At 38.6% G+C, this 19,414-nt stretch overlaps 7 protein-coding genes across 7 annotated transcripts; 4 read left to right on the plus strand and 3 right to left on the minus strand.

Moving 5' to 3' along the window:
• Window positions 1-239: 239 nt before the first annotated feature.
• Window positions 240-8,194, minus strand: nmy-2 (Myosin-11). Its single transcript, NM_059785.10, has 15 exons — window positions 8,116-8,194; window positions 7,762-8,064; window positions 7,131-7,315; window positions 6,854-7,079; window positions 6,644-6,806; window positions 4,503-6,598; window positions 4,310-4,455; window positions 3,979-4,137; window positions 3,690-3,936; window positions 3,520-3,642; window positions 3,009-3,197; window positions 2,268-2,957; window positions 1,356-2,220; window positions 863-1,309; window positions 240-815 (listed from the first exon to the last, which is right to left on the minus strand). The coding sequence occupies exons 1-15, from the start codon at window positions 8,158-8,160 to the stop codon at window positions 688-690; spliced, it is 6,012 nt and encodes a 2,003-aa protein (NP_492186.3). The 5' UTR covers window positions 8,161-8,194; the 3' UTR covers window positions 240-687.
• A 1,686-nt stretch (window positions 8,195-9,880) lies between these two features.
• On the plus strand, window positions 9,881-11,945 carry T22C1.1 (UBR-type domain-containing protein). Its single transcript, NM_059786.8, has 5 exons — window positions 9,881-9,940; window positions 10,083-10,525; window positions 10,582-10,668; window positions 10,741-11,077; window positions 11,123-11,945. The coding sequence occupies exons 1-5, from the start codon at window positions 9,883-9,885 to the stop codon at window positions 11,266-11,268; spliced, it is 1,071 nt and encodes a 356-aa protein (NP_492187.2). The 5' UTR covers window positions 9,881-9,882; the 3' UTR covers window positions 11,269-11,945.
• On the minus strand, window positions 11,055-12,104 carry glb-26 (Globin-like protein 26). The gene is made up of 5 exons (NM_059787.4): window positions 12,007-12,104; window positions 11,736-11,904; window positions 11,577-11,671; window positions 11,396-11,528; window positions 11,055-11,350 (listed from the first exon to the last, which is right to left on the minus strand). The coding sequence occupies exons 1-5, from the start codon at window positions 12,097-12,099 to the stop codon at window positions 11,289-11,291; spliced, it is 552 nt and encodes a 183-aa protein (NP_492188.1). The 5' UTR covers window positions 12,100-12,104; the 3' UTR covers window positions 11,055-11,288.
• A 72-nt stretch (window positions 12,105-12,176) lies between these two features.
• Window positions 12,177-13,761, plus strand: pigu-1 (GPI transamidase component GAB1). The gene is made up of 6 exons (NM_059788.6): window positions 12,177-12,268; window positions 12,315-12,486; window positions 12,538-12,811; window positions 12,858-13,077; window positions 13,119-13,387; window positions 13,439-13,761. The coding sequence occupies exons 1-6, from the start codon at window positions 12,189-12,191 to the stop codon at window positions 13,687-13,689; spliced, it is 1,266 nt and encodes a 421-aa protein (NP_492189.2). The 5' UTR covers window positions 12,177-12,188; the 3' UTR covers window positions 13,690-13,761.
• Window positions 13,751-14,345, minus strand: ctf-8 (Ctf8). Its single transcript, NM_059789.6, has 4 exons — window positions 14,289-14,345; window positions 14,161-14,246; window positions 14,046-14,113; window positions 13,751-13,964 (listed from the first exon to the last, which is right to left on the minus strand). Exons 1-4 carry the CDS (start codon window positions 14,312-14,314, stop codon window positions 13,809-13,811), a joined length of 336 nt encoding a protein of 111 aa, NP_492190.2. The 5' UTR covers window positions 14,315-14,345; the 3' UTR covers window positions 13,751-13,808.
• Window positions 14,346-14,509: 164 nt separating this feature from the next.
• T22C1.5 (TFIIIC_sub6 domain-containing protein) lies at window positions 14,510-15,611 on the plus strand. Its single transcript, NM_059790.4, has 4 exons — window positions 14,510-14,613; window positions 14,664-14,825; window positions 14,874-15,064; window positions 15,146-15,611. The coding sequence occupies exons 1-4, from the start codon at window positions 14,536-14,538 to the stop codon at window positions 15,312-15,314; spliced, it is 600 nt and encodes a 199-aa protein (NP_492191.2). The 5' UTR covers window positions 14,510-14,535; the 3' UTR covers window positions 15,315-15,611.
• Window positions 15,612-16,335: 724 nt separating this feature from the next.
• On the plus strand, window positions 16,336-19,168 carry T22C1.6 (Transport and Golgi organization protein 1 homolog). Its single transcript, NM_001392625.1, has 6 exons — window positions 16,336-16,573; window positions 17,143-17,264; window positions 17,317-17,376; window positions 17,527-17,601; window positions 17,643-18,223; window positions 18,763-19,168. Exons 1-6 carry the CDS (start codon window positions 16,558-16,560, stop codon window positions 18,914-18,916), a joined length of 1,008 nt encoding a protein of 335 aa, NP_001379147.1. The 5' UTR covers window positions 16,336-16,557; the 3' UTR covers window positions 18,917-19,168.
• Window positions 19,169-19,414: the final 246 nt, after the last annotated feature.

Consider the following 19,414-nt stretch of genomic DNA (forward strand, 5'->3'; position numbering starts at 1 on the left):
GGAAAACTGAACAAAAAGTTAAAGAGGTACCCGCCTAGGTGTTGGACGTCTGCGTAAATCGACAACGTAGACCAAGTGCAAACACTTTCACGTCAAATTGCGGACATGTCAATTTGTTACATTAAATACAAAAGTGAAAGTCAAAATCTTTAACTTGCATTTCAGGTATTTAACTTTTCACACAGATATTCAATAATGCAAAACTGACATTTAAATATAGCATTTCGTTCATTAATTTTGATAGCGGTTGTTTGCAGTAAAATGAGCGTCTTCAATTTACTCGAAAACACAAATTTCGTTTTTATTTGTCATCTTCAACTCGATAATAATTTAAACTTGGGACAACCGGATAGTGCCTGGGGAATGGGAAGCAATGTTGGGGCATTATTTGGGACACTATCCGTACGAAAAATGTTCTACCGGGAAGCGGTAAATGATAAAAATACATATTGAAGCTGAGGTGATGATGGTGATAGACATGAAACGAGAAGAACGACGTGACATGCGATATTGTGCAAATTTATAACACGGCGAATACTATTAAAGCAGATTGTGCAGGGAAATGTTGATCAAGGGGACAATCATGGTCTAAAAACATAGGGGAATGGATAAGAATTGGGAACGTTTGGATACAATCAGGTCAGTAAATTAAACAAAAAAATAATCCGGAATTAAAAACTTTAGAGGTTAGTTGCGAACTGAGTCGCGGTCTTCATCGGTGTTGCCAAGTTGGGATCCGGTTCCAGATGTGAGACGAGAAGCTGGACGGTCAGATGGTGACATTTCGTTTGTGAGAGCTGATCCACGGAATTCATCTGAAATTATAAATGTTTAAATTTCATAACAAATTTTAACAAAATACCTCGTGCAAGGCTGGTGTTGCTTCCAAATCTTCTCGATTCACGATGTCCAATCAATCCAGGTGTTCTACGAGCTGTCGTTTCACGCTGTTTCAATAAAGAAACATCTCTGGAGAGTGTCTCATTGAGATCAGTCATCTCTTCAGCTCTTCTCCGCTCGTCCTTCAACTTGTTTGTCAAACGGTCTCGCTCTGCCTCAGTATCTTCCAACTGTGTACGAAGTTGACGGATTCTAGCATTCTGACGATCAACAGCCTGACGATTACTTTCACCTTGTCTCTTCTCTTCCTCGAGCATTTGCTGCATCTCTGCCATTTTCGTTTCCATTCGTCGCAGGGTTCTGCCTTGACGCATCTTATCCTGCTCTTCCAATGAAAGCTGTTGCTCAAGACTGGAAACTTTGGCTTCCGCAACGTTGATTTGTGTACGAAGACGAGCCACAGCGGTATCTATAAAATTATATTAACATACGAAACAATCTCATCACAAGCTTACTTTCAGCATCTTGAAGTTGTTGCTTCAAATCACGATTCGCACGTTCCAATGCAATTTTATCTGATTCTGTTCTCTCACAAACACTTCTTTCCATTGCAAGATCAGCTGTCATTTGTTCTAGTTGCTGTTGTGACTTGCGAACCTTCTCTTGTGCCAATTCATTTGCCGAAGCCTCCTCGTCGAGTTGGTCTTCCAAATCAATTACCTTTGCTTCAAGACGTCTCTTCTCCTCATTACTGAATGAGGAAGCGCGAAGACTAGAAACTTCTTCAATGAGTTCATCGCGCTCAGCTTCTGCTTTACGTTTTGAAGAGCTGACAGCTTGAATATCGGCGGTGAGTCTCTTGATCTCATCCTCCGAAGCCCGAGCTCTCTTCTCTGCGTCTCTTTGTCCAGCAAGAGCATCTTCCATGGCAGCACGAGCTTCTGTAACATCCAGCTGGAGATCTTTCCATCCCAGTTGGGCTTTGCGAAGCTGACGCGAAAGATCTTCGATTTGTCTCAAAGAAGCTTCGTTCTTTTCAGTCAACTCGCTGATTTGAGATTCGATCTTCTTCTTGTTGGCAATTGCAGCTTGACGAGCACGTTGTTCAGATTCAAGCTCTTCGGTAAGATTTCGGATTTTAGAAGTGAGTCCCTTCTTACGATCATCCTCATCTTCTTCGCGAGAGGCTAATTGACGTTCGAACTCGGATCTCATTGCTTGCATGTTGACTTCAACTCTGCTTCTAGCATCATCAGCAAGTTGGAGAGCATCTTCTAGTTCAATGATTTGTTGTTCCGCACGACTCAACTCTTCATCAAGGCGACGTTTCGTCTTCTCCAACTCGTAAACATTCTTTCCAGCATCATCCTTGGTGGAGGCCTATAAATTATCATTGAAATACGATGATACGATGATAAATTTCTTACCAAATTGTCAATCTCTAGTTTGAGAGTCCGTTTGTCCTTTTCTAACTGATCCACAATATCCTTTTTCTCGGATAATTCATTTGACAACACCAGAGCCTTCGTCTCTGCATCACGTAGCATTTGATGAGCCATATCTCTTTCTTGCTGAGCGAGCAAAGTGTTGTTTCTCTCCTCGGCGAGCTGTTGATCAAACTTCCTCATTTTTCTCTCCATCTCTCTAGTTGCGGCCACCACATCAGTCAACTCTTTTTGCACGTCCTCAGCCTCCTGGATAGCCTTCTTCTTGGCCCGTTCAGCCTTATCTCTTGCTTGTTCAGCCATGTCGGCCCGCTCTTTCTCGGCTGACAACTCCTTCTCCTTCTTCTTCCGCAATTCTTCCATCACCTCTCTATTTTCCTCATCCAACTTCTTTCTAGCCTCGGCCAACAGAGATTTGACTTCTTTGACCTCTTTTTCGATCTTTTCTTGTGCGTCAAGTGCGTCATCTCTGGCTTCAACAGCAACCGCAAGATCTTCTTCGAGCTGACGAATTTTATTGTTTAACGTGGCTCTAGTTCGACGATCTTCCTCAGAAGCTTCAGTAAGCTCAGACAACTGCATGTCGAGTGAAGCATTCTTCTTGAGAAGGTTAGAATTCAGAGTTTCGTCAGCACTCTTTGCTTTTTGAATGCTTTCAAGCTCGTTGTTCATCTGCAAACAATAATCATGTCAAGAAACTTTCTCTATGTCGTGCTTTCATACCTTCGATAACTTAGCCATAAGATCATCAAGATTTGACTGCATTTCACGCATCTTATGATCCTTCTCCATCAACGACGTCTCGGCCGCTTTCCGCTTCTTTTCCGCCTCCAGACGAGCCGATGCTATGTTGGACAGCTCGGCACGGAAGTTCTCGTTATCAGATTCAGCAGAAGATTTTGCCTTGTCAGCCTGCAAAACGGACAATTATAACTGATCAAAACAATCTTGAATCAATAAATGACAAGATTGACGAAACTATGTGAAAAGAGGTGATCGCAATCAAATAGCGCGCTAGTTTCATCACTAAACAGTGTATATTGACAGCACCACTCTACCATCGGACAGACAACTGCATTGAAACAAGCAAAGGCGGTTGCGGAAAAGGAAGAGGCGACCAATTTAGTGGTAATTCGAGCATGAAGCTCCGCAAAAGTTTCCGCTCTTCCTTCTAACTCCTCCTCCCAGACTTCATCACAGTGAGTAAATAGGTAATAAGGCGAAAAGCAAATACCGAAATTTTCTGACGTTTCAACTGATCGATCGTCTCATTCAACTCCTCAATCTTTTTCTGATTCTGAGCCTTCATTTCCTCCACAACTTCTTCAGAAGATTTGACTGTTTCCTCAAGTTGTTTCTGAAAATGATGAATTGGTATGACTTTTCATGTGAATACGATAATACCTGCAAATGAGCATACTCTTCATCTCGTTTAGCTTTGAGTTGCGAGTGGAGAACGGTTTTATCATTGGATTCTTCCAATTCTTGCTTGTAGGATTCCAATTCTTCAGCCATATCTCGACGAGCTTTCTCTGCTTTCTGACGAGCAGCTTTCTCCTTGTTTGTCTCCTCAATTGCATCGTCAAGCTGTGCACGAATTTCCCGAATTTCACGTTCTAACTGTTGCCGAGCTGCGAGTTCTTCGTCGTTCCTCCAAAAAATGATTATTCAGAGCCGAGAAACATTAATTTACCGAATGCTTATTTGCGACAATTCCGACTCTTTGCGCATCAGCTGATTTGTCAACTCTTCCGCTTTACGAGTCTTTTCCAGGCATGATTCTTGTTCCTCGCGGAGCTGTGTTTCGGCAGCACGACGAGCTGTTTCGGCATTATGTCTCTGCTGCTTCTCTCTGAAAAATGAAGTTTTTTTTATGAATGAATCTACTTGGTGTAACCTGTGTCTAACCCTTTTTTCAACATTCTACGATTAAAAATATAAATAGCAACACAATCTGTGGCGAATTTTCAGATAATATTTGAATAAATGTGCAAATTTTACGACCCCATGATATAATTTCTCACTTTTCCAATTCATCGTTTATCTCTGCAACCGTAGCTTCCAGGCGAGCCTTTGCCTTGACCAATTGTTTCGATCGTTCAACCTCGTCAATTAAACGTGACGAAAGATCTTCACAGCGTTCTTCCAAAGCCTTCTTTTCTTTCGACAACTGAAAAACATTATTAGTAAGTGCTTGAGAAATATATTTTTCCGAACCTTGTTTCCAGAATCTTCAAGCTCGAGTCCTTGTGCTTCCAGTTCCTTCAACCGAGATTCAATTGAATTTTTTTCGAGCAACAATTTCTGACGGCTTCTTTCTTCATCTTCAAGATTCTCTTCGAGATGTCTAACCATCTCCGTCAATTTTCGGGATTCAGAATCAGCCTTCTTTGCCTTTTGCTCTTCGATCTCCAGTCTCTTCGAAACTTCTTCAAGGATTCCTTCAAGTTCGTCTCTCCGAGCAGCCATTCGGGAACGTTCCTCAAATATTTCAGCTCTCTCAGACGATTCAGCATCGAGTCTCGTCTTTAAAACCAGCCGCTCCTCGTCCATTTTTTCCATTTGTTGCTTGTAATCGGAGATGAATACCTCGGATCTACGAAGCTTTTCAGCTGTCACTTTCAGTTCTTGTTCTCGCTCAGCAATTAATTCGTCTTTGTTGGTAACTTCGAGAAGTGGCTTCACTTTGGTCAGAAGTCTCCACCATTGCCATTCACGCAGTCTCATCCATGCCAAACCATTTCTTTGAAGAATTTTGATAGCAACTTCTTGTTCTCGTCTGCGTACCATCACTCGGCGTCCTAGCCATCCACGACATTGAGCTTGGAAAGATTCAATAAGAGCGGAAAGCTTCTGATCACGCATCTCCTCAAACTCAGCTATAACTCCAGAACGGAAGAAGATCTTAGATTGACCAATACGGAAGAGGTTGGCGTCAACTTCCAGATATTGAACAATACGATAAACGGCGTTTTTACCGTCCATGAATCCAGCTGGGTTGACATCAGGGGCAAGAAGTTTCTCGTAGCGTTGACGGAATTCTTGGAACGGGAGCCGCGTAGGGAATCCTTGACGGCATATACGAATTCCTTCCAACACTCCGTTGCATCTTAATTGATCAAGAACAAGATGAGCGTTGAGAACTCCATGTTTCTTTTCGTGATTTGGAATGATGCAGCGAACAAAGTGAGGATTGGTGTTATTGAGAGTACTCATAAGACGAGCCAATTGTTCTTTGTAAAGTTGAGAAACAGTACGGAACATTCCCTTCTTTGGAACACGAGATCCAAATACTCCGGTATCTGAAGTACTGTCAGCAGCTGACAAACTGCAAACATCAGCGATATCTTTCCACATGTCGACAATAAGAGATTCCTTTGAAGTTTTGAGCACATCAATCACATTCTCATTCAATGGATCCATGTTTTTCACGCGCCAACCTTCAGATTGATAGTCGACTCGGCCCGCATAATGAACAACGGCAAAATCGCTTCGTGAGCGAATCTCTGGAACGACGTACTTCGGATGTTGAGAATGAGTGTTATTGAGGCGTTGAACAAATGATTGATCATTTCCTTGTGGGAATAGACAAACATCATCAAGAGTTGACATGATTCCCATAGGCTTATCAATCAAGTCAATAGTCGGTTGAAGATTGAGGCCGAAATCCAAGAACTTCCACTCCAATCCTTCATCAAGATATTCTTGCTGTTCACGAACGAACATTGTATTGTTGAAGAGTTGTTGAAGTTTCTCGTTAGTGTAGTTGATACATAGCTGCTCGAATGAGTTTGTTTCAAAAATTTCAAAACCAGCAATATCAAGAATTCCGATAAAGCTGACAGATTGTTGACGGGTCCGATCGAGAGATTTGTTGAGGCGATGAACCAACCATCTGAAGAGTCGCTCATACGAGGCCTTCGCAATGGCTCCCACAGAGAAATTGACTTGGTCTACGCTTTGAGCTCGATGGACCAAATCCCTTTGAACCTTGATTTTTGGCTTCAAGAATGCACGCATCAATTCGGTAACATTGACTCCGAGAAGTGAAGCGATTTTTTGAGCAACAGCGTCATTGAGCAGAACAGCCTGATCGTTATTCTTGTTTTCGTGAGAAAATTCAAGATTTCCAAAGAGCATAACTGCCGAGACAACTCTAAGTATTCCTCCAATCTCTTCGTCGTTCAATCCCATAATTGACATGGCATTCAGTGTTTCCTTCATCTCTGCTCCATCATCAACTCCAGCCAATTTACTGTCACCATTTGAGACAAACTTGTACTTGGATAGGCTGTCTTCTAGGAGATAATGTTCTGAAAATAAACGAGTTACGGTATTGTAGAAACATTTAATCTCACCTCTCTGTACTTTTGAGAGTCCTTTCAGCAACTGGTAGAAAATGTGGAACGATCGCTCATTGGGAGCTTGTTTCAGCACGCGAGATTTCTCCAGAAGATAAAATTCAATATTCGCTCCAGAAATGCACCCTGTGCTGTCGAAATGAACGCGAATGAACTTTCCCTAAAAAATTTAACGATGCGTGCATTTAAAAAGTTATGATCACTCACAAATCTACTGGAATTATCGTTCTTCACTGTCTTACTGTTTCCGAAAGCCTCGAGTATGGGATTTGCTTGCAAAAGCTGTTCCTCAAGCTGGCCCATGATCCGGTTTGTAGATGTGTCCAGATCAACGGAAGTCTTCCGATTCTTCACCATCGACCGATTTGCCACATAAGCCAAATACTGAATCACTTTCTTTGTATTTTCAGTCTTTCCAGCTCCCGATTCTCCACTGAAAAAAACAACACATTTCAGGATAATATAAACTCGTATATTAACTAACGTGCAGAGAATTGACTGATCATCTCGTTCTTGAAGCATGCTGCGGTAGGCTTCATCGGCAACAGCAAATATGTGTGGTGGCATCTCCTTTCTCTTTTTGCATTTGAACTGTTCAGCAATTGTATCCGTGTAGATTGGAATTCGTTTGTATGGATTTATTACAACGCAGAACAAGCCAGAGTATGTCTGAAAATAATTCGATTGATATTTATATAAATGTATAAGTTTTTGCCTTAAATAAATATTTGAAATGTTGCAAAGGTCATCAGGATCTCTTGATTATTAAAAACCAACGACCGGTTGAGACGTTCTGCATATTTTATATCTCACCTGATAAAAAGATTATCAAACTACAGAAATAACTGTATTCCTTCTTAGAGATAAAGGTCACAGCAAGGTTCAATATAGGAAAATCTCCGGGAATGGCAGAAGCCGGTCCATTTACAAAATTTCTACTTTGAAACTTATTCTATAATTTGAGCTGGTTCCTCTGAGTTAGGGGGTTAAATCGCCACAAAGAATTGCTACGAAAGAAACCGCATCTTAGGCTTATGTAAACGCCAAAAGACGACAACCAGCTTGACGAGAATATTTATATTCAATGAAGAATTGTTAGCTATCGACAAACTTACGTAGTAGAGATTCGAGAAATATCGTTGCTTTAGATTATGAAGAACCGACGCTTCATTCAGACACGTCAGCATTGACATATCCTCGCATTTGTCATATTTCGGAGGATTTGGCTTCTGGCAATCATCAGACGAAACACGCTGCCGTTCGCCAGTCTCCATAAGCTCAATGTCGATAGTTCCGTCTGCATGTGGTTCCCCGATGACAGCTCCAAGTGCGAATCCATCCTTCTCACTGGGTACCCACATCAACTTTTTTTTCGCCCAATCTGCCGAAATCGATGGATTGAGGAAGTCTGTCTTGGCCTGAAAATTAGAAATAAAGCTATAACTATAAAAATATTTGAAGAAACATACTCTCAATTGGTCAATCTCATCATCTTTTTGTCGAGATGATGTCATTATTACCGCTGGAGCTGTTGTTGTAATCAATTAGCTGAAAAGTTAAATGGAATAAAAGGCGGGTAATCTGCTTGTCCCATCTGACCTGACCTCTGGTAACTGTGGCAAAACGCGTTTTTGATACACGACGTCCCGAAAATATTTTCAACATAAAATTTTTTAGACGTCAAATTTTCAAATCCACTTGTTGCTACGGCTACAGAGTTCTACAAATTTAGGGACACGCTGTTTGATAAAATAAGTATGTGGTAAGAAGAAAAACAATAAGGTCATGGCATTCACGCGAAGAAAAATGAGTCGTGGAAGCTAGTTCTCAAAAACGGGTTTGATAATATGCATAGGCTCAGGTGTCAGCATTATCCCTCAAAAAAGGAAAGAGAAAAGTATTTCAGGAAAGGCATTCCATAAGACTATTCAAAAACGTTACGCAATTAAATTCGTAATTCGATTATGAACACGAATTCGCAGTGCGATTCACCAAGGTTGACTATTGGAAACAGTAAAATGAAACGAAAAAAGTGAGCACAAAGATTGAGAATAGGGTTCACACACCATCGAAATTTCGATTTCCGCCCACATCAATTATCAGCGTCAACAGATAAAGCAACATACCTCTTGTTTTTGCCCAGCCTACGCTTTTATTGATTATTTTTAAAACTAGTTTAAAGAAAGGGTCAATTTCTCAGAGGCCACGATGGCACGCGACTTATAATTCAAAAGTGAAATAAAACAATCTTTTTCTCAAAAATCTGTTAGTGAGAAGCCTTTCGTATATCAAATACTTCCCACAAAAGGACGATAATGGAAGCGCAGCTGTGCCGATTTTCCAGCTGTCTTCCCTCTACCGCTGACCCTCTTTTTTAACTGGCGTTCTCCATTCCGCCATTGCATTGATAATACGATGGGAAGCGCTAGTTCCGTGGGAACCATCCACTTTTGGTAATGTACGAACCGTTCGGTGAATTTCGCAATATTTTGGTGTGAGGTAAAGGAAGATGCGCCGAGGGAAACAAGGGTCAAAACGAAATGCAAACGAATACCCATTCAGGCCAAGCGTGCGCGCCGAGAATGAAGAATAAACGGACGGGATAGGACACGAATTGGCTCTCTCAACTTGTCACAAGTTACCGACATGAATGGTGATTCAGAAAACAGAACAGGAATCTTTTCGTGGTGACGCCGCGGCATTTGTATTGGGTTTGGCGCCAAAAATAGTAGAAATGGTGCGCGAGGATGATTTGAAACTGGCGCCCTCGGCTGTCGCGAGACCCGAAGAACTCGGGGGATGTTCAACTGGGGGGATTACCAACTCGGGGGATTGGCCCCGCCCACAGAACCGTGGCTTGCAATACGCCCATTTCTGCAAATGCCGCACGGTTTTAAAATCATTTTTTCTTGTTAATCCTCGCTCTATTGATAAAAATACAGTTTTAAAACCGTGCGGCAGTTGCAGAAATGGGCGTATTGCAAGCCACGGTTCTGTGGGCGGGGCCAATCCCCCGAGTTGGTAATCCCCCCAGTTGGACATCCCCCGAGTTCTTCGGGTCTCGCTGTCGCTGGACACAGTCTGCATTTTTACGTGAGGGTGCACCAAACATATTTGAATTGTACACCATTACGCCACCTTGCGGCCGTAAGAACTCGTGCTTTAATATTGAAGCCTCAATTAATTTTCCTGCATTCAACGAAAAAAATAACTCACTTTTTTTTCAAATTTCAGATATGGACGATAAAAAGGAAGAAACACCATCGATTGCTCCTGTTCTTTGTGGAGAAGAAGGTAGATTGAGTAAATAAAATGCTGAACATCGTTCGAAAAAAAGATTTGCTTTAAAGCCAGAACTGAGTCAATAATATAAATTTGATTTATTTTAATAAAAATAAATGAATAATTATTTAAACATTGCATTTTTTTCTTTCAGAGGAGGCAGTCACCCTTGGTGAAATCGTGGAAACCATCGATTATTTGGAAGACAAAGCCGATGTATTGTTCGCAACCCAAAATCCAAACGTTTGCACTTATGCAGAAGGCTACAAACCTCGTCAAACATTATTCACATGTCTCACATGCACACCTGCTCCAGAGATGGCTGGAGTTTGTTATGGATGCGCTTTAAATTGCCACGACGGGCACATCATTGTAGAATTGTACACAAAAAGAAAGTTCAAGTGCGATTGTGGAAATTCAAAATTCGGCGAGAAGAAATGTGCTCTCTATGAGGATAAAGATGCGAAAAACGAGTATAATATGTACAATCATAACTACAACGGGAAATTCTGCACTTGTGACGTTTTCTATCCCGATGAAGACGGTGGAAAAGAGCTCCTACAGTGTGAAATTTGCGAAGATTGGTTTCACGAAGAGGTTGGAGCTTTATTAATAGTAAGCATTGAATGAAAAATTGTATATTTATTTTTCAGCATATGCCGTTCAAGGATGTGAATTATTATTACGAGGAAATCGAAGCAAATAGCGATACAATTCTCAATAGAGATATCGCATCAGCCGTAAGTTTAAATAGACAATATTTCTTTAAAAATTTATCTTGAAATCGGTTGCCCAATTTTTTTCTGTTTTAGGTCTGTCTGGTATGTATCAAAAAACTTCCTTTCCTGATGCACATGAAATCTGGCAAAGATGTATTCTGCCATTCTAAGCTGATCGCCGAAGAAACGAAACCTGAACCACATGCTCTATGTATTGAACATTTTCGTGCAAAACTTTGCAAATGTGCCGATTGTGTTCGTGTCTATGAGATGGCAGATTGTGAATTTCTACTGGACGATGAAGATGATATTGCCACATTCGACAGTGAATCAAGAAAAAAAGTCGAGGAGAACAAGACAACTGAAGATGATGAAATGAGAGAAATGGTAAAACAAATAGGCATGGACGGAGCGCAACACTTTTATTCAGGTAAAATATTTTTAAAAAAATCAGTATTTCAAGATAAATTTACAGAAGTTCATAATTTCAAACGAAAGCTGGAAGACTTTTTAAATACAAAAGCGGAAGGTGGAAGAACAATTGCTGCTTCTGACATTAAGACATTTTTTGATGCTCTAAAGGAAGAGAATCTCGAGAAAAAGCGGGCTCGATACGAATAATGGATCAAAAAATCACACATTCACTCCTCATCGTCTTCTTTTGTTTCTCTTGATCCTTGTACATGTAAACCCCTTGAGTAACCTGAAATATTAAATTGGCTCTAATTTCAAAATACGAGACTCTCACCGAACCGTAGTTGATCCACAACATATGAGACGAGAACAGTGGCGGCTCGAAGACTTTCTCTGTGAATTTTCCAGCCTTGATATTCTCGAATTGTTTCCGTGATCGCCTCGCCCAATTTGTCCCAGTAATCAATCTACAAATCGTTTATTTGTTTCAAACTATTCCATTACTATTATTTCACCTTCATTCCTTTACTTCGCCGATACTTTGCATGTTTCTGGCCGATTTCTTGACAAAGTTTCGATATTTTGTCAGGCTCGTCCAGACTTTGCATCACTGAAAAATTTGAAAATATCTTTTAAAAAATGTATCTCCTAAATAACGCCTACTATTTTCCCACCTTTTTGTAGAAATTCGACAATCTGCAAATTATGGTAATCCAGTGTTGATCTATCAAGAATATCCCCGATTGTACTTTTTCTGGCCATCATTCTTCTCGTTATTGTACTTCCACAGTTTGACGGTCCTTTTTGACTCATATGTCTCCATGCGTTACGAACTATTGATTTCTGTTTGTTATCTTTTATGTTTTCATAAAACGCTCCATTTTATGACTTTTCATTGTTTGAAGTTTATATTAGTTAAATATGGGTTAACAATATCTCACATACCTGATATGAATTCAATATTTGGTTGTCAGCTTTTCTGCCTTCCGGCTTATTCTTCTTCGGAGGAGGAGCAGGAGTCGAAGTAGAGGAGCCCATCTGGGAATGAGCACACGAAATTCTGCGAGATGACTCGCCTATATATCGAAATCTGCTTCTCATTGGAAAATTTTCAGGAAGCATAACACATGGCAAAGGACAAGAAATTACAAACAAATCAAGAAGTGGAAAAAGAGCAAGAAAATGGCTCGCCTTTTTCCGATTTTTGGTACGCATTTAGAATGAAGATTTTAGGTTGATTATTTTTCTTTCAGGGTTCCAATTTCAGCTGCAATTGCAGTTCGAGCAGTATGTGCTTCATATTCAGACCTGTTCGAAGAACGTGTTGAATTGACATCAGTTGTATATTCTTTTGAAAAATTGAAAGACTCTATTGCAATGGTCGACGATGGCCTCAATCCATTTGAAGCGAAAAATATGCACTTTGTAATTAAATTTTTTAAAAAAACTGTATTCTAAAATCTCAAGACTTTTCAGCCTCCATTGACACTACATCTCTTCCGTTTCCTTCTAAATACTGCTCCAACTATGATTCTTCCATTGTTCATTAGTATTGACGTGGCAACAACATGGATTTTATCCAGTGCTGCCGATGTCGTTTGGAGGCAAACTCACGGATCTTCAAGTATTAGAAAACTGATTTTCAGTCTCTATGCATTCAATCCCATCACAATAGTCTCTACAGGAATTCTATCACTGACTGTTATTCAGAATTTCGTCTCAGCCGTCATTTTATTATCACTGGTAACAGGTAAATAGAGACAATTATTGGACAAAAATCATATAAATAAAAGCAGATCGTCCCACAATCTGTGCAATTCTTATCGGAGCTTGGTCATCATTCACAATCTATCCATTTATACTGATTTCCTGCCTCGTTTTCCGATCGAATGGTTCTATCGTGAAATTCCTCTCCCTTGTGTTGGTCTCTGCTCTGACAACTATCACATTCGTAGGAATCAACTATTTGCTCAATAATCAATCCTTGAACTTCTTGGGACCTGTCTATGCATCAATGTATGTTTCGATACTATCCTGGTCAATATTTTTGTTTTCAGTTTAAATTTCTCGAGTATCCAACCGAATTCTGGACTTTACTGGTACTTCTTCGTGCAGATCTTCGAACATTTCCGATCATTCTACACAATGTCATTTGTTGTGCTGTATTTCTTCATGCCAATTCCAATTACTTTTTTGATTAGGAAAGATACAATTCTGCATTTTACTATAATCGGATTTCTTGTCTCAATATTTTTCCCATATCCAACTTTAAACCAAGTGTCTCTTCTTCTAGCTTTCCTTCCAGTTCATGATGTTTATAAAAAACGTAAGTAAAAGACTTCTAGATTAATTTTTTATTAAATATTTGAATTTTCAGACTTCCGGTACACAATACTCATCGCCGGTACGATCGTCTCCACAGTCTTCTTAATGCCAGTTATGTGGCATATGTGGATCGTCAGTTCTAGTGGAAATGCTAACTTCTTCTTCGGAACCACAATTGTTTACAATGTGGCGCTAATCAATTTAGTTATGGATATGATCTTCGTTTACTCGCGACGACAAATCGACTTGGAGTATAGTGATGCACTCAAGAAAAATACAAAAATGGATTTCGCATTTTATTGATCTCCCTGTAAATGCTTTACTTGTTTATCCCTTTCTTTCCTTTTGTGATAATTTATTAATTATTCTGCGAAATAGTTTTATTTATTTAAATCATCAGTTTTACTGTACAGAATATCATATCATACAACAGTTGATAAGACCAATGGTCGCGGGCGTGTTTTGAAAACGAGCTTTTTCCTGATCACTGCATTCACTGTGGCGTTTTTCTCTCCATTCTCCTGGTGGTTTTTATCGCTTTTCTGAATAACTAGCAGTGGCCGGTCGATTTTCGATATCTATAATTTGGAAATATTAATTTTAATTAACGTAAATTATTAATAATAAAACAAATTCTAGATAACGCTTCTAAAATTTACCTTTCCTTCAAGTGTTTGATTACCGATTACCATATACACGTTATTGTGGTCTCCCCAGCAAATCGTGCCTGAAAGTATTTTTATTTTCCTGGATTATTCTAAAAAAGAGACCAACCCAAAGTTTTACTGTCAAAGCTCCCATCGTCCTGTGGAGAAATTGCTCCATGTAGTTCGATAGCCATCCATTCTGGCGTCCCTTCTCTAAATATTAGTTTTTAAAGGAAATTTTTTATATAAACTTACAGAGTTGGAATTAGTTTAATCTGCATTTGGAGAATAGTTTAAACAATTTTAATGATGAAGACAGTGCACTGTACAGTGATGTTCGTGAACAGAAATGCATTCAAAACTGGCGCGTCTTTGCGCTGGAGCGCACATGACTTCGCGCACTTTCATTAATTTTTTGATGATTTTCGCTTTCAAAATTGAAAATTTCCATGGAACGCTCGAAATCACTTAGTTTTATGTTAAATAATTGAATTTTTCAGATATGGACAGCATATTCAGTGACGATGAAGAGTTTGATACATTCCGCGATCAATTATACGTTGGAAAATCTGATAATCAGGTTTTTAATACTTTAAAGCAAATAAAAACCGCTTATTTACGAAACTATAGGACGAAAAGCTGGTTCCGATGTTTGGGATCTATACCTTGATCAAAAGCGATAAAGCGAAACCAAGACAAGATTTGTTCCTGAGAAACTTTGTACCACCATCTTCAAATGAATTGGATCCCTATGAAGATGGAACATTTGAGCATAAAAAACCAATTCCCGAGGTACAGTATATTATTTTTTTTACGGAGTTCTAATAAAATTGCATTCAGAAGGTTGTACAGTGCACCAATTTTTCATATTTCGGAATGAATCAAAGCAGGTTCAAAATTGATGATACTACGACATCGTTGTGTGACCATGCCATTGAACGAAAAAAGCTTCTGGAGAAGTTGAGAAGAATGGATGAAGAAACCGCGGAACAAGATGCAGAAGATGAAAAGGAAAACGATGAGAACAAAGAGCAAGTTTTTAGATTATTGTTTTTTTTTCAAGAGTCACATTTGTTTGCAGTTCTTGAAAACGTGTAATATTATATTTTCAGGCCAGAAAGCCCGAATCGAACACTTCGAAAAACAAAAGTGGACACGCCTCGTCCGAAAACAGCACAATTGAAAAGAAAAAGAATCATTATGAGCAGTGATGATGACTCAGAAGACGAATTCTCAATGCGAAGCTCTCCTCGGAAGAAGCGAGTTTCACCGGAAATATAATTCATTGCCAACTTATCGAAATTATTTTCTTTAAATTTTAAACTTGAAACTCCACGCGGTAGAATTGTACATCAGGGCTGTGCGGCAACCGAGATTTTCGGCAACCGACAATTGCCGAAGTTGCCGAACCCAAAAATTTTCGGCAACCGGCAATTGCCGAAGTTGCCGAACGCTGAAATTTTCGGCAACCGGCAACTTGGTTTTTTTTTTTGTGTGGTCCTGTGATACAAAAAATACTACTTTTGTTGCTTAAATACTACCTTTTCAAATATTTTGAATAAGAAGTCAATAACACAACATTTTGTTTCGTATTAAGTACTAGAAATGGCTTTAACGGTTTTATTTTGGGACCAAATTTGAGAGTATTCATTTGTAGTAAAATATATTTAAATTAAGCTGTGGACCGTTTTCAGAAAGAGACTCCGCTTTCAAAAATTGCTAATTTGTGATTGAAATGGTTGTAAAGTAACAATAATATTAGTAATCTCATTGTAGAATTCAAATATTTCTTCCCAGAGTGAGGTTGTAAATACCCACACTCGTTCTTAGTTTTACGACTGCATATCGTCTTCCTTTTTGTTTTCATGACACACAATTATGGGTAACTGTCAGCGTATTCTTTCGACAGTTGCCGAAGTTGCCGAAAAAATGTTCGGCAATTGCCGAAGTTGCCGAACCCAAAAATTTTCGGCAACCGGCAACTTTTCAGCAACCGGCAACTTGGTTGCCGGTTGCCGCACAGCCCTGTTGTACATGTACTTGAAAGATCTTATAACTAAAAATCATGAATTGTAGTATTATTTTTATTTGTTTTGTACCTTGAATTTAATTTAAACTGAAATGTGTGTGAAATATAATTTCTAACCCCGACATCCTGTAATTATTTGTGTTAGTCAATTCTTTTGCGTTTCACTCGCACACCATAATTACCTTTTCACCACCAGCAGCTGAGGAGCAGAGTGTTGCCCCTCTCAAAGAGTGTCTGTCCCTTACGAAACATCATTGCACCTCCGTTCTTCAGCGGCTCAACTCGACTACGATTTACAACGAGACCTGAGTATTTTGAGAGCGAGAGCCTCCCGGTGACGAAATAGTGTGCGAATCGAGGAGTCTGACAGAGACGAGGAGATTGTCGATCGAGCAGGCAGCAAGCAGAGTCGGCATCCCCCACCCACCGAAAGCACTATATCTCGTTTATCTCTGATTTGATTTCACACTTTTTAGAGCTACGATAAAAAATAAAATGGGCAAGAATTTCGGTAAGTTGATTTCGTTTATTTTTAATGAGGGAGGTTAATTTTAAAAAATACGAATAAAAACGAAAATCAAGCTTTCTTTCAGTGTTATGACAGATTGTCTAAAAAAATAATTCAAACATATTTGTATTCTTGTTTTTGCCAGACGCGAAGTTTTGCGGTTTTGCGCCAAATATACGGTTCCCGGTCTCGACACGACAATTTTTGCTAAATACAAAAGGCTGATTTTTTATCAATTTTTCATTGTTTTTCGATAGATATTATTTATTTGTTTGAAAAAACTCAAATACGATATTTTAAAAAAATTCTAAATTTAACATAAAAACATTATGAAAAATTGAAGAAAACTCTGCAACATCGAAAGCTTGAAGTTACAGTACTCTTCAAAGGCGCACGCCTGGTTTTATTTAACAAAAAATTGTCGTGTCGAGACCTGGTACTTTGACACTAAAATCGCGAAATTTCGTTTGAATTATATTTAAGTATCAAAGTAAGTATCGAAATAAAAATTTAACTTCAAAACATTCTTGTACTAAATTTAGTACTAAATAATAATTTATATTATTTTTCAGACGAGGCCGCTTTGCTCAAATCTCTTGAAGGTGTTCCTGATGCGGAAAAAGTTCAGAAACTAATTAAAAAACTTGCCGAATCTGAAAAACAAAATGCTGAATTGAAAATAAAAGTTTTGGATGTAAGTTCAATCGAAATTTGAGTAACTTTTTAAAAAACAAAATTTGTTTCAGTACGACAAGGTTGTGAAGGTCAAGGACTTGACAGAGAAGAAACTGGAAAGAAATAATCAGGTACGGTGACGTCATACCGGAAATTGTGTGTTTTAAACAAATGTAAAAAGTCTCGAGAACCCACATTTCATGAACAAAGATCCCTTCTCTCATAAACACGCTGATCTTTCAACAATAAAACACTGAAACATTCTCCAATTCTCTTTTCAGATCCTTCTCCGTACCGAAGAAGCCAAGAGCAAATTGGAAGAGTTATGCAGAGGACTTCAAAAGGCGAATCATCAAGTATTATTTTCTTTATTGCATCAATAAAAATTAAATTTCAGACCCGCGAGGAAGCATGTGCCAAAATGAAGAAGTTGGAAGTGGAAAGAGGATTAGCTGTTGAGCAACTGAAAGTGACTCTTAAAGATATTGAGAAGACAATGGCTGAAGGAAGAAGCAAATCGGATTCATTAGCCGAAGATAATAAGAAGCTGAGCGAGAAATTCTCTGAAATTGGACATCAATACGAAGAAAAGATGAAAGTAATTGATCAACAGATCCAGAAGAAGGAGAAATATTGGGAAGAGTATGGAAAGACCAAGGATTTGGAGATTAAGCTGCTTACAGCAAAGCTTGAATCTGCATCGATTCAAGTTAAGAAATCAGGAATGGAAAAAGATGAATTGGCGAAGATTATGTTGGAAGAAACAGCTCGTGTTGGTGGAGCATTGAAGACTGAAAAAGCACTTCGTGAGCAAGTTCAAGAGTATTCTGCAAAATATTCTGAATTGACAAGTTGCTTGTCGAAAAGTAATGAAGCATTTGATAAGTTCAAAGATGAAATTTCAAGAGTCAATAAGAAGTGTATGCAAGTAGAGAAAGAGGGCCTTTCTTACAAAAAGAAGTCTGATGAGGCTAATAAGTAAGTGAAGAGAACTTTTTGTGAAAACATTTGAAGTTGCAATATATAAGCATGATTCTTTCCATATGAAATTTAAAATTAATCTTACTTGCTTAGATGTGTAGAAAAACCTGTAGTCGAAAACATTTTAATTTTGGTTTTTTCTCAGAGATACTTAAGAAATTGGGAATTCGAAAACGAAAATGATCAATTTTCAATTTTTTGTGAAAAATCGAAAAATGGAAAATTGATAATCTGAAAACAAATTTTTGTATATTTTTTATTGTTTTTTTTCAAAGTTAATCAAAAAATCGAGAAAAAACTCAATTTTCTTCTCTAGATTGAAACAATTTTTTAAATAAAAATGTAAAGTAATAAAAATGGTCGAAATTTTGAGCAATTTCTTTGAAAAATCAAAGTTTTTTCGACATCAAAAATTTATGATTTTTCGATAATTTTATTTAAATTCCATCAAAAGTTATCTAAAATAATAACTCTTTATAAAAATTGTCTCGTATTTAGAAGTGATGTATAACATTTCTCGAGTCATTTATTTTCAGAAAAGTGCTTGTGTTGACTATGACAAATCAAGAATATGCCGAGAAGATCGCCACATCGGACAAGAAAATTCAAATGCTTGAGAACCTGTGTCGCGCTCTCCGAAAAGGCGAACAGGAGCCGGTGACCACTGCCGAAACAACCGAGGCAAACTGAGAATATATTACTGTTCCCTCATTAATACGCCGAATTCTTCTGGTCCCGGATCTCGTGTATATATATATCAAACTAACAGTGACAAATAATAATACTAGTATACCTGTTTTCATAATTTTGTTGTTTTCTAAAATCTCACAGCTTTTCTCCAAATGTTTTGACTGACCATTTTTCGTCTCCTTCCATTACATCCCAATCCCCAACCACAAGGAAACGTAATTTATTTCATCTTTTTTATAAATATTCTCGTTGAAGAACTGGTTTATTGGTTTTTGTTTAAAATGAGCCTGTGACGAATGAGATGAAAACCAGATGGGCGGCACATTTAGAGAAGGTGGATCTTTGATCTTTTGATCTTTATTTGAAGATGAAATGAATAGATCACTGGTTTCACTTTTTTGAAATGGAAGAGAAACGAGATTGAAATTGGGAAAATAGGTCATCTTTGTGTCGATTTATTTTGCGGTAAAAATACGTTGCTCGGTCTCGACACAGCAC

Source organism: Caenorhabditis elegans, chromosome I (assembly GCF_000002985.6).
Source record: "Caenorhabditis elegans chromosome I".
Taxonomy (NCBI): Eukaryota; Metazoa; Nematoda; class Chromadorea; order Rhabditida; family Rhabditidae; genus Caenorhabditis; species Caenorhabditis elegans.

What these genes read in the sequence shown, in the direction of transcription:
- T22C1.1 (NM_059786.8), top strand. Translation starts at nt 9,883, where the DNA reads ATGGACGATAAAAAGGAAGAAACACCATCGATTGCTCCTGTTCTTTGT. An exon ending in AAGATTGGTTTCACGAAGAG is followed by an intron (nt 10,526 to 10,581) that starts GTTGGAGCTTTA and finishes TTTATTTTTCAG; the next exon opens with CATATGCCGTTCAAGGATGT. An exon ending in AGCGCAACACTTTTATTCAG is followed by an intron (nt 11,078 to 11,122) that starts GTAAAATATTTT and finishes ATAAATTTACAG; the next exon opens with AAGTTCATAATTTCAAACGA.
- pigu-1 (NM_059788.6), top strand. Translation starts at nt 12,189, where the DNA reads ATGGCAAAGGACAAGAAATTACAAACAAATCAAGAAGTGGAAAAAGAG. An exon ending in TTTATTATCACTGGTAACAG is followed by an intron (nt 12,812 to 12,857) that starts GTAAATAGAGAC and finishes AAATAAAAGCAG; the next exon opens with ATCGTCCCACAATCTGTGCA. An exon ending in TCATGATGTTTATAAAAAAC is followed by an intron (nt 13,388 to 13,438) that starts GTAAGTAAAAGA and finishes TTGAATTTTCAG; the next exon opens with ACTTCCGGTACACAATACTC.
- nmy-2 (NM_059785.10), bottom strand. Translation starts at nt 8,160, where the DNA reads ATGACATCATCTCGACAAAAAGATGATGAGATTGACCAATTGAGA. An exon ending in GATCAGTCAATTCTCTGCAC is followed by an intron (nt 7,080 to 7,130) that starts GTTAGTTAATAT and finishes TGTTTTTTTCAG; the next exon opens with TGGAGAATCGGGAGCTGGAA. An exon ending in AAGAGTATGCTCATTTGCAG is followed by an intron (nt 3,643 to 3,689) that starts GTATTATCGTAT and finishes CATCATTTTCAG; the next exon opens with AAACAACTTGAGGAAACAGT.
- ctf-8 (NM_059789.6), bottom strand. Translation starts at nt 14,314, where the DNA reads ATGCAGATTAAACTAATTCCAACTCT. An exon ending in ATTAAACTAATTCCAACTCT is followed by an intron (nt 14,247 to 14,288) that starts GTAAGTTTATAT and finishes ACTAATATTTAG; the next exon opens with AGAAGGGACGCCAGAATGGA. An exon ending in ATCAAACACTTGAAGGAAAG is followed by an intron (nt 13,965 to 14,045) that starts GTAAATTTTAGA and finishes TCCAAATTATAG; the next exon opens with ATATCGAAAATCGACCGGCC.
- T22C1.5 (NM_059790.4), top strand. Translation starts at nt 14,536, where the DNA reads ATGGACAGCATATTCAGTGACGATGAAGAGTTTGATACATTCCGCGAT. An exon ending in ATAAAAAACCAATTCCCGAG is followed by an intron (nt 14,826 to 14,873) that starts GTACAGTATATT and finishes AATTGCATTCAG; the next exon opens with AAGGTTGTACAGTGCACCAA. An exon ending in GAAAACGATGAGAACAAAGA is followed by an intron (nt 15,065 to 15,145) that starts GCAAGTTTTTAG and finishes TTATATTTTCAG; the next exon opens with GCCAGAAAGCCCGAATCGAA.
- glb-26 (NM_059787.4), bottom strand. Translation starts at nt 12,099, where the DNA reads ATGGGCTCCTCTACTTCGACTCCTGCTCCTCCTCCGAAGAAGAATAAG. An exon ending in AAATATTGAATTCATATCAG is followed by an intron (nt 11,905 to 12,006) that starts GTATGTGAGATA and finishes GATAACAAACAG; the next exon opens with AAATCAATAGTTCGTAACGC. An exon ending in TGTGGATCAACTACGGTTCG is followed by an intron (nt 11,351 to 11,395) that starts GTGAGAGTCTCG and finishes TTAATATTTCAG; the next exon opens with GTTACTCAAGGGGTTTACAT.
- T22C1.6 (NM_001392625.1), top strand. An exon ending in TTCAAAAGGCGAATCATCAA is followed by an intron (nt 17,602 to 17,642) that starts GTATTATTTTCT and finishes ATTAAATTTCAG; the next exon opens with ACCCGCGAGGAAGCATGTGC. An exon ending in AAGTCTGATGAGGCTAATAA is followed by an intron (nt 18,224 to 18,762) that starts GTAAGTGAAGAG and finishes ATTTATTTTCAG; the next exon opens with AAAAGTGCTTGTGTTGACTA.